Source organism: Coregonus clupeaformis, chromosome 15 (assembly GCF_020615455.1).
Source record: "Coregonus clupeaformis isolate EN_2021a chromosome 15, ASM2061545v1, whole genome shotgun sequence".
Classification (NCBI taxonomy): Eukaryota; Metazoa; Chordata; class Actinopteri; order Salmoniformes; family Salmonidae; genus Coregonus; species Coregonus clupeaformis.
In genome coordinates, this window is record NC_059206.1 from 51,752,045 (window position 1) to 51,764,359 (window position 12,315).

Below are 12,315 nucleotides of genomic sequence, written 5' to 3' on the forward strand. Positions count from 1 at the left end.
TGCCACATCTCTCTCTCTCTCTCTCTCTCTCTATTTTAACCCCCCACCTACAGCTAACCCCAATAGTTCCCCTCTGTCATATTTGTATTCCTCATATCTGTCCTGTGGCCTCTCATTTGGATCAGTGTTGAACTTTGACCGTAGTCTGGTGACTTGGGACAGACTGTGTGTCTGAACTGACCGAGGTTGGTGTCTCTGAGACAGGAGGATATCACTGGTCAAGGCCCGTTGCCCGTGAGAGGCTTGAGTCTATGGACTCTGTGAGTCCAGGGAATACAGTCCCTCAGCTCTCATGAGAGCTGACAGGTGTGAAAAACTGTGTGACTTTGGGGAAGAGAGGCGATCGACTGGTAAGAGACTGGTGAAAGACCTACCTGGTTGTCTGGTGGTTTCACACTAGCGGTAGACTGGATCTCCAGGCATCCTCACTCACACTTAAGTCCCGTGGTGTCTGTCTGTCTCTCTCTCTGTCTCGCTCGCTCTCTCTGTCTCGCTCGCTCTCACAATCTCTTTCTCTTCTGTCTTTCTGTCTCTCTATCAGTCAGTGGTGGGATTGAATTGATCCTGACCAGTGTTTAATCAGCATCTGTTAGAATCATGCTGGTTTGTTAACTTTCATCTGTCTGGTCCTGACTCACTGAAAATGGACATGATGAGAGGATGCTAGCAGATACCCATAGACTTCCAGTCATTGCGCTAATGCTAGTTAGCATTGGTTTGCGAAACTAATCCTGAAGTATCCCTTTTAAACATTTTTAACATCTAAACGTTCACTCCCCTAGTGCACGTCTGTATTCATGAGCACTCCTTCTGGACCTCTGCATGTGCCCATTCATGCGCGTGTTTTTATGTGCTACTTAATGTATGTACAAAATACACATTTATGTTTTGTTTTTAAGCCAGCATGGCTGCTAACTCCCCAGTGAAAGGGTTGTGTCGCTCAGGGTTGTCGCTCACCACTACAAAACAAACAAAAGCCTGTTATTTCTGTGTGTTTGTTTCTTAGTGGCGAATTAATACCTTATAGGCAGTTACACGTCTCCCTAGAGAGGCCAGTGTGGATGTGAGCGACGCCTACCTCAGACTTGATTTCTTACTAAGGGTCCCAGTGAAATCTGACCTTGGGTGAAAGCCTGAAAGTGAGTGGGAAGGTCACCTATTTGCCTTAAGGTACCTTAGTTTGAGGAGCTATGCGTAAGCTGTGATGCTATTCTGCCCTGTTCTGTTCTGTGAGACGCCCTACTTATTGGAGAGGAGAGCTCTGGGTGCTCTCATACTCTAGTAATTATCCCTCATGTGGAATAATGGCAAAGGTGTGTTCAGATCTCCCATCTGCCACCGCTCTCTCTTTCCTTACCCTCTTAATGTTCTCTCTCTCGATTACGTCGGTCTGTGTGGTGAGATGGAGGTCATAGTCGAGTAGCGTTTGGCTCAACTAACCAAGAGTGGATAAGACATGTTTGGGGGTGGGGTGGGTGGGGGGGGAGGTAATACTTAATTGTAATTCGATTATTTATTTATTTAATTTATTAAAAATGCCTTGTCTTCAGCATTGTGAATAGATTAGACTCTAGAGACTGTAGATATTCACATAGTGGTGACCAGAGCCATAGATGTATCACTATACTGTACATGGCTCTGGTGGTGTTTCAGAATGGATGGAAAGGTCCCTTAACACTACGTGTATCTTTTTTTACCCAGAATCATTCACAGCGGACCACAAGCCCCTGATGGGTGAGGCTCCAGAGGTCAGGGGATTCTTCCTGGGCTGCGGCTTCAACAGTGCAGGTGAGTGACTCTAACACACACACACAGTGCATGTGAGTATTGGAGGAACCAAGAAGAATACATTATTGATCTATTTTCCGTACAGTCCACGGAAATTTCATTTTGCTTTTAACCCAACACCCCAAGACACACACACCCGAGGGGTGGAAGCACAGGGTCAGCTGCAGTGCAGGAACGAGGCCAGAGGGAGGAGTGGATGTTTGGGTGAATGGTGGTTATATGGGATGTACAGTTGAAGTCGGAAGTTTACATACACCTTAGCCAAATACATTTAAACTCAGTTTTTCACAATTCCCGACATTTAATCCTAGGACAAATTCCCTGTCTTAGGTCAGTTAGAATCTCCACTTTATTTTAAGAATGTGAAATGTCAGAATAATAGTAGAGAGAATAATTTATTTCAGCTTTTTATTTCTTTCATCACATTCCCAGTGGGTCAGAAGTTTACATACACTCAATTAGTATTTGGTAGCATTGCCTTTAAATTGCCCTTAACTTGGGTCAAACGTTTCGGGTAGCCTTCCACAAGCTTCCCACAATAAGTTGGGTGAAATTTGGCCCATTCCTCCTGACAGAGCTGGTGTAACTGAGTCAGGTTTGTAGGCCTCCTTGCTCGCACACGCTTTTTCAGTTCTGCCCACAAATGTTCTATATGATTGAGGTCAGGGCTTTGTGATGGCCACTGCAATACCTTTACTTTGTTGTCCTTAAGCCATTTTGCCACAACTTTGGAAGTATGCTTGGGGTCATTGTCCATTTGGAAGACCCATTTGCGACCAAGCTTTAACTTCCTGACTGATGTCTTGAGATGCTGCTTCAATATATCCACATAAATTTCCTTCCTCATGATGCCATCTATTTTGTGAAGTTCACCAGTCCCTCCTGCAGCAAAGCACCCCCACAGCATGATGCTGCCACCCCTGTCCTTCACGGTTGGGATTGTGTTCTTCGGCTTGCAAGCAACCCCCTTTTTCCTCCAAACATAACGATGGTCATTATGGCCAAACAGTTCTATTTTTGTTTCATCAGACCAGAGGACATTTCTCCAAAAAGTACGATCTTTGTCCCCATGTGTAGTTGCAAAACGTAGTCTGGCTTTTTTATGGCGGTTTTGGAGCAGTGGCTTCTTCCTTGCTGAGTGGCCTTTCAGGTTATGTCGATATAGGACTCGGTTTACTGTGGATATTGATACTTTTGTACCGGTTTCCTCCAGCATCTTCACAAGGTCCTTTGCTATTGTTCTGGGATTGATTTGCACTTTTTGCACCAAAGTACGTTCATCTCTAGGAGACAGAACGCGTCTCCTTCCTGAGCGGTATGACGGCTGCGTGGTCCCATGGTGTTTATACTTGCGTACTATTGTTTGTACAGATGAACGTGGTACCTTCAGGCATTTGGAAATTACTCCCAAGGATGAACCAGACCTGTGGAGGTCTGCAATTCTTTTTCTGAGGACTTGGCTGATTTCATTTGATTTTCCCATGATGTCAAGCAAAGAGGCACTGAGTTTGAAGGTAGGCCTTGAAATACATCCACAGGTACACCTCCAATTGACTCAAATTATGTCAATTAGCCTATCAGAAGTTTCTAAAGCCATGACAACATTTTCTGGAATTTACCAAGCTTTTTAAAGGCACCGTCAACTTAGTGTATGTAAACTTCTGACCCACTGAAATTGTGATACAGTGAGTTATAATTGAAATCATCTCTCTGTAAACAATTGTTGGAAAAATTACGTGTGTCATGCAGAAAGTAGATGTCCTAACCGACTTGCCAAAACTATAGTTTGTTAACAAGACATTTGTGGAGTGGTTGAAAAACGAGTTTTAATGACAGTTTTCCGACTTCAACTGTACATGTCATGGATGTATGTTACAGCTGTTTAAACATTAATGGAACCACTATATGCTTGCCAGCACACACCAACAAACACTTACGTTTCACTCTAAACTAACCTATAGTGAACCCAAACTACGTGGACCACTGAGTCCAGAGAGACCACACACGGGTGCTCCTGTGTCACACTTCATTAGTCCATCCCCCAAAGATCAATGCATCATGGGAGGTTAAACTCTGACCCTGTTCATGGCAGATCAGCTACTTACACCGCCAGCTACGGTCTCTGAGTGATGCTGCCTGCTCTGCTCAGTCTCTCTCTCTCTCTCTCTCTCTCTCTCTCTCTCTCTCTCTCTCTGCAAAAAATGTCATGCCTCTCCCTCTCCACACACACACAGAGTACCGCTGTGTCTGATTCATTTACACACTTAACACATGGTATGTGTCCCAAATGGCACCGTATCCCCTTTATAGTGCCCTACTTTTGACCAGGGCCTTTAGGGAATAGGGTGCCATTTGGAACGTAACCATGGCCTTTTTGCCTGCTGGCTCAGCTGGGGTTTTATACATTTTCTATACAGCTCACTCACTCACACAATAGCCTTCCTTTTACCAGAAGCCTTTTAAAGAGGGGGAAGATGGAAGGGGGGAGGAGAAAGACAGAGCGGGGAGTGGGACAGGGAAATAGACGGGCAGGGACAGAAAGAGATTGAGAGGGAGAGAACAAAAGAAGGAGGGGAGCGAATGGTGCGAAAGACGCTGAGCCCAGAGGCAGCAGTCGACCGTGGCGTAGAGTGGTTCTAGTACTCTGTCCTCTAGTGTTGTGCTGACGTAGCCTGATGTGGCTGTCCCTGAACACATGTCCCCAACGCTGGGTTACCCTCTCTGTGTCACCTTCCCCCACTCCCCCTTTCCCTCCCTACCAGCTGTGGCCCAATCCCAAATCCTCCCATAAGCCCTGGAACCTATGCACTTGTGGAGTTCAGGTGTAATCAATCTGGCTCCATATTGCCCTCTGATAGGCTAGTTTCCCTATGTTGCTTATACCAATCCAATCCTCTCAGATCTCAACAAGTGCATAGGTTGTAGGGTTTAGTGGATCATTTTGGATTGGCTCACTGTCTGTCTGTGTGTGCCCTAAGGCCAGGTCACTAGTTCTGCACCACTTTCCCCCCTCCTTCATGTCACCTCTCTCTCTGTGTTTCTCTCTCTGTCCCCCCCCCCCCACACACACACCACAGGTCAATCCTGCACCCCTCAACCCCTGTCTCACCTTGCTTCCCCTTCCTCACACCTCCACCTTACATATCCCCCATTATTATGTCAGTCCCTGGCCAAGCCAGCCAATGTACTGTTCTACCTCTGTTGTGTTTAGCCTTGTAGAATATTTTTGAAATTTTTTTTGGGGATAGATTACCGGTCACCTTTTCTCTCTCTTATCTGCACTGATCTCTAATGACAAAGCATTATGATAGGACATTTTCTTTCCCCAGTCTGGCCTGTCTGTGTAGATCAGATCAGTGCAGATTAAGGGAAGGAGATGAGGAAGAGACACTGTGGAGGACACGGTTGACTACACTGAGATCGTTGCAGTTCCACTTCTCATGGTGAAGCATCCTCTCAACACACTCCACATACACACATACTCCTCTGAGGGAATATTTGTCTGCTAAGGTTTTGCCTTCTAAGGGCCTTTTGGAATCTCCTTCAGTGTGCTTTGCCTGTGTCTGAATGTTTGCGTTTTTCTGTACCGCCTTGTGTGGTTTGGTGGGTGGGTGTTTTTGTGTATGTGTGCAAGTGTGTATGGAGATGTGCGTGTAGCCTAGTTTCGAGGAGGCCATCACACGGCCTGCGTCTTCCTTCCCTGCTGGCTCCTCCTCTCCTCCCATCTCTCATCACTTGGCTCGTCCTCCACTGCTGTCGCTCAGGGCTGGGCCTGCTTGGGTGGGGGGATAGAGGGATGCAGAGGGGGGGGGAGGGGGGATAGAGGGATGAAGAGGGGGAGGAGGGATAGAGGAGGAGCTCTCCCAAGACACTGTCTGTCTCTGTCGATGCTGGAGCGAACGAGACTGGAACATCGGCGCGAACGTCAACTTAGAAATCCCAGAGTGCTTTGGTTTCCCGGTTCATCGTGTGGGTGTGGTTCCTCCTCCCAGTCTTCCCCCTCCTCCCCCGCTGTGAGACACCTGCTGGGGGTGACGTGATCCCTCTTGGCTGAGCAGACTCTCCCTGTGAAGTGAACAACCAGACAGTAATGTCTCTCTCCCTCTTAATCTTTCTCGCTCCTCTCTCTCTCGTCTGTCTCTCCTCTGCCTCCATCCCTCCTCTCTCTCTCTCTCTCTCTCTCTCTCTCTCTCTCTGTCCTTTCTCTCTTTCTCTCCCTCTTTCCATTTTTCCCTTTTTCCTTCTCTCTCTTTCCTCTCTCCTCTCTCTCTCTCCTCACACTACAAACACCCTCTCATCTCCTCTGACATTTACAGAAATACCGGCAGTGATTGAGGCTGCTTTTGAAAGGAGAACCGAGAACAGTCGGCCCCCGTCGCTCGCTTTTGGTCCCCTCCCTCCCTTTCTTTGTGCTAAAGCAGAAGGCTGTGTGGGCCAGGCTGATTGAGTCACGGTGTACCGTGTTGGCACCCTGGGTCATGCCATGCCATCCTCACACAAATATAAACAACTAACAACAAAGCTATGCTGCTGCTTCTAACTCGAGTCAATCTGTTTTGCTCCCATGATGCCCCTTTTTGTGTTATTTGTCAACAACATCAGCAGTCCATGAACTGACTTGTATGCGCACCTTCCTGGAATATTCCTGTGGAATATTTCAGAGGCAGCACCATACCAAACACTCTCTGAGAGCTGAAGTTTTTCTGACCTCTAACCTGCCCAGATAACTTTACCCAACCCATACCTCTCCAGCTGTCTTTGGAGTTAAGGAACATTGGGAAAAAGTACCCAATTGTCATACTTGAGTAAAAGTAAAGACACGTTAATAGAAAATGACTCAAGTAAAAGTGAATGTCACCCAGTAAAATACTACTTGAGTAAAAGTATTTGGTTTTAAATATACTTAAGTATCAAAAGTAAAAGTTTAAATAATTTCAAATTCCTTATATTAGGCAAACCAGGCAGCACGGTTTTCTAGTTTTTTTTATTGCGGAAAGCTAGAGGCACACTCAGAAATAATTTACAAACAAAGCATTTGTGTTTAGTGAGTCCGTCAGATCAGAGGCAGTCGGGATGACCAGTGATGTTCTCTTGATAAGTGTGTGAATTGGACCATTTTCCTGTCCAGCTAAGCATTCAAAATGTACCGAGTACTTTTGGGTGTCAGGGAAAATGTATGGAGTAAAAAGTACATTATTTTCTTTAGGAATGTAGTGGAGTAAAAGTAAAAGTTGTCAAAAATATAAATAGTAATGTACAGATACCCCAAAAAACTACTTGAAGTAGCACTTTAAAGTATTTTTACTTAAGTACTTTACACCACTGGTCAAAATAAGCACTTTGCTGTTCTATGAGTGTCGAGATATAAAGGACCACATTAGCTACAAAGTACTCTGGAAACTCACCCCTGTTAAGCATCCTCCACCCCCTCTCCTCCGGCCCTGTTTGGTTCTGGAGGGGGTCCCAGATCTGTTGGAGGGGGACAGGCGACGCACGACTGGTGGGCTGGATGATGGCGGTAGTTAATTAGTGAGGCTGTGTTGCTGGGCCCATTTTAATGAGTGTTTGTCTGTGTCTATCTCATCTGTCTTGTCTGTCTGCTAACATGCAAAACGTCCTTCAGAGACACTGCTAGCCAGGCCAGCCAGCTAGACCGCCGTACTACACACTGAGACACACAGCCTCTCTCCTCTCCACCCTCTCTCTGTTTCACCCTGTTCTTTTCACTCATCGCTGTCTGTCTCTCTCTCTTTCTCTGTCTCTCTCTCTCTCCCCCTGCCACATCTCACCCCTTATTCTATTCTCTCTTTTTTTCCTTCTCCAACTATTCTAGCCTGTTTTGCTTAATTTGCCATTAATACGTGTCACATATCAGTTTGCAAACAATGTAAAAATATATATATAATGATATTGAGTTAATAAAGCCGTATACAAACGTGGTCTCGCTTTTGCTTTCTTGAGTAAGGCAGCTCCAAAATGCAGTTGTTTCAGTTTAGATCAGTGCATTCTGTGGTGGTGGGGCAGCCAGTGGAAATACAGAGCGTAGGGGTTGGTAATGTTCTCTAGTTGCGCCATGATTGGCTCAGTGTTCTGTCACTCATGGGGACACTATGTCACCGTAAAATCTACGGGCAGAGCTCAAATTCAAGGCCCTTGGGTGCTGCCATAGAGTTACATTAGAAGTGCCCATCCAAGAAGGCTGTCATTGGCCACAGATAAAATACAGTAGCTTTGATTGGACTGATCATGTCAACATCATACTTTCAAAGTCTTAGCTAGCAAGCTAGCAGTCATCATCATGAATCAAGTCGACAATCTACTGGAGATAAAACCTCTCGGTGCTCATCGGCCATTGGATATTAGCATTACATAACAAGTCGGAAATTGCAAATTCAACAATGAGTGGTTTGGAAGGAAGCAGTGCTAGCGTTGCAAAGCAATCACTATTTTGCTTCCCCTGCCTGCTATTCAGTGTAGAGCGTGTGCGGTCCAAATCTGGGATTAAGAGTTTAAAACATAGAAGACAACACTGTTAAACTGGGATTACCGGGGAAATTAAATGTTGTGGCTCAGCTAGACACCGCATGTAGACGAGCCATCGACCTCCACAACCAACAAACGGAGGAGAATAGGTACGTGCTTGCCAGAATTGTAGCATGCATTAAATTGTATGGCAATTGTGAGACAGCACTGCGGGGCCAAGACGAGTCGGCCGACTCCTTGAACACAGGCGTTTTCAGGTGTATTTTTGAGACCATGTGTGAAGGCGATTACAGGCTACAAAGGCATTATGATGACCAACCTATTTTTAAGGGCTCATCAAGCACGATCCAAAAAGAACTTTTGGACTGTATGTGTGAAGTGTACAGAGACGCTATAGCTAAGGAGGTGTCTGAGACTCCTTTTGTGTCTGTACAGGCAGACGAGACCACTGACGTCTCCTGTAAATCACAGATGGTAATAGTGCTGCGCTACATGTTACCAGACAACTGTGTGTGAGAGGTTTTTGTAGAGGTGAAAGGCTAAACTGGTGTTGGCCTCTACAACACCATCAAACAAGTCCTAGCGCCACTGAATGTCAAGGAGAAGCTGGTTGCACAAACCTAAGATGAGTGGTAATGTACGTGGTGTCCAAACGCTACTGAAGGATTCCTTTCTGACCGCAGTGTGCTACCAAGCTATGGCCTGTTGGCAACCAGGAGAAGTTGAAAAGGGAGCTGTTCACTGTCTACCGGCATCACGAGCTGCTCACTGGAAAGACAGCACTTTCTTTATTGAAATCACCCTACGAGAACAACCTGCAGGAGGCCTTGTCTGAGATGGTCTCTCGTCTCAAAATCACCACTCCGATGACAACCGCCGAGTCAGAGAGAAACTTTTCCACCCATAAAAGGATAAAAACCTTCATACGCAACTCCATTGGCCAGAAAAGGTTAAATGCATTGGCCATGCTGTCAATCCAGGATGACTTCATCCAGAGGATGCCAGACTTTGATGACAAAGTACTTGAGAAGTTTGCCCACAAGAAGGACCACCTTGCCAACTTCCTGTTTAAGTGAGCACAGCACAACAATGGTGAGTCCATAAATATGTCTAGGATGCTGCTGCATAAGTGATGTAATATGCCAGGGAGATGTGTTTACTGCAGCTAAGAAAGGAATACTAAGTGTATGTTGTGTAGTAAGCAGTTAATAGCCCATGTGCCTCACCCTAATAATTTGGATCCTTTCCCCCTCATAACTTAGCCTACTGTTCTGACCTGGTGGTGCACATGTAGCCTATAGCCTGTTTTAGAGAAATCTCATCTTCGAATATTGTAACAGCTTTCATTGCCTGCTTACCTGCCCACATTGTAAGAGCTTTCATTGTCTGCTTATGTGCCCCTGTTAATTTAGCCTACGGTTCTGACTTGGTGTACAGGGAGTTGTTTTGTTTGCGCAATGCGCTGTCAGTGCGTCTGTATATTGCCTATAAAAGTGGATCCTCGTGATTTGTATTGTTCTTCCTTTTTAGACCATGTAGGCCTAATAAAATACTTCAAATGTTAGGCTAACCGCTGAGTATGGGTCTCTCTCTCTCTCTCTTTCTCTCTCTGTGGTGACTTAAAGAATAGTAAAGTGAAGGCCTCAACATCTTGCTGAATTTATCTGAACTAATATCTATCTGAATTTCTGTCACTGTCTATTTTGAAATTGCTGAAGAAATAAGTCTACCTCATCGCAGTTTGCTTGAACTTGCTTATACTTAGAACTAAGTGTTAATTATATAAGAATAAACATTGTGAATTTACTGAACATAAATGTAATAATGTTTGTGTATGGTTCAAAAGTCAAAACTCATGTCGACATTCATTATTATTGAAGGAGAATGTGGTTCTTATCCAGTTACACAAATTCACCAGGAGCCAGTAGAGACCATATTTATTTAAGCAAGTCAGCCATAAGCTCCACTTTCAGGACAGCTTTATGTAGACCCTAAAAGTTTGTGGGCACCGTTTGTCACCGTTATAGTGCATTTAATGTATTGTTTAGAGTTGTGTAGTGGCTTCGCTGGCATGCATCAAAAAATGTTTTTGGGCCCCACCAAGATTGACATACTAAAATCGCCACTGGTTGAGTGATCCTCTACCTCTCCTCCCCTGTCACCTGGCCTTTTGATGTTACATCTGTGATATGACATTAGTGAGAGCTGTATTTTACGTCAGTGATGGACAGACAGCCTCCCCTGTGTGTGCGCACCTTCAGAGCCCTGGCCTTGAGAGAGCGAGAGAGAGAGAGAGAGATTGATTGAAGGCTATCTAAGTGTGTGTGATACTGATCTATCTGTGTGTGTGTTGCAGGTATGATGCTGGGAGGAGGCTGTGGCAGGGAGCTAGCCCACTGGATCATCCATGGACGTCCTGAGAAGGACATGTACGGCTACGACATCAGGTATGGACACACACACAGACACACACACACACAGAGAGAGAGATAGTTGTCAAAGCTCTCTTTCTCCTCAACAGGCGGTTCCACCACTCCCTGACAGACAACAATAAGTGGATCAGAGAGCGGAGTCATGAGTCCTATGCTAAGAACTACTCTGTAGTATTCCCCTTTGATGAGCCTCTGGCCTCTCGCAACATGAGGACAGACCCCTTCCACAAGGTACTGCTTGGTCACCACAGGTCATTGCTCCCCCTCTTATCCACTACCTGACTGCCTTGTCTCTCTTCTCCTCCAACTCTTTTCTCACCTCACTCCCTTCTCCCTCCTCCACCTCTACTTTTTAATCTTTCCTTTTCTCTCATTTGTTAATGTGACGCTGCAGTCTCTCTCTCTCTCTCTCTCTCTCTCTCTCTCTCTCTCTCTCTCTCTCTCTCTCTCTCTCTCTCTTCCCCTCATCTGTTCTACTAAGGCCTCTGTCTGGCTGGGAGGCTAATCAATGTTAACATATAATAATAGACAGACAGTCGTCTGGATTTAATTCAACTTAAAGAGATAAAGGAGAGCAATTCCCCGGGAGAGGAGGAGGAGAAAAGCAAGGTGCTCGGGTTCTTCTATTCTATTAGCCTCTCTAACCTCACCGTGCGATTGGCTAATTGACACATTTAATGTGATGACAGAACAAATGGAAATTGTGTGTGTGCGTGCGTTTGTGTTGCGGGTGGGAGGGGGGTAGTGATCTGTGTGTGCACGTGTGCACTCCTGTCTCTGTGTTTTAGTCTGTGTGTTTGTGAGTGAGCCCTGAAGCCATACTCTACAACAGGGTTCTTCAATTCCGGTCCTGGAGGGCCGAAACACTTCTGTTTTTTATTTCTACCTGTTAGTTAATTGCACTCACCTGGTGTCCCAGGTCTGAATTAGCCCCTGGTTAGAAGGAGAGGATGAAAAACAGAGGTGTTTCGGCCCTCAAGGACCGGAGTTGAAGAACCCTGCTCTACAACCACTGAATACAATAAATTAGCTACCATATTTTCTCATAGTATGCCTCAATTGACATCTCAGCCATTTCGAGACAATTACACTACATCATTAACAGAATGATTTATAACCCCTCGCCGTGTCATTTAAAGGAAGTGACACTTGATAAAAAAATAATGATCACGATCAACAACACATTCAATTCAAACGTGCAATTGTGTGCCTGAGGTAAGGTGTGTGTCTGTGTGTGTGTAGGACTTGTTGCTAAGCTGCTGAATAAAGAGATGGTGCACTGCATAAGTGTTTCCAAAAATACCACTTCTCCTCTCCTCTCGGTTAATGTAGTGAGCAGATCATCCCACATTGTAATGGCCTGTTGAATTCGATCGTTAGCAATAAAGCCACTAGCTGCTCATCTATTACAAGTGCAATCCCTGCTAAGATGGCCTCAATATTTTATCAGTCTTAGAATAAGAAATACAGCTTCTCTCTCTGGGCTGAGTGCTGTGTGACTGTTGATCAAGTGTGCTGTGCTGTGTTGTGCTCAATATATAGTATTCTCTTTTTCATTTCATTTGTGCTGTTTTGTTCTCATCACAACACACTCAATGGTTCAAAACACACT

At 45.3% G+C, this 12,315-nt stretch overlaps 1 protein-coding gene across 2 annotated transcripts in view; it reads left to right on the forward strand.

Moving 5' to 3' along the window:
• The window catches only part of sardh (sarcosine dehydrogenase), an 87,045-nt gene that overhangs the window by 39,440 nt on the left and 35,290 nt on the right, over positions 1-12,315 (forward strand). For both annotated transcript variants that reach the window (XM_041899010.2, XM_041899012.2), the window contains exons 10-12: positions 1,702-1,788; positions 10,628-10,718; positions 10,793-10,934. In XM_041899010.2, the coding sequence (XP_041754944.1) occupies positions 1,702-1,788; positions 10,628-10,718; positions 10,793-10,934 (320 nt within the window). The remainder of the gene's footprint in view (positions 1-1,701; positions 1,789-10,627; positions 10,719-10,792; positions 10,935-12,315) is intronic.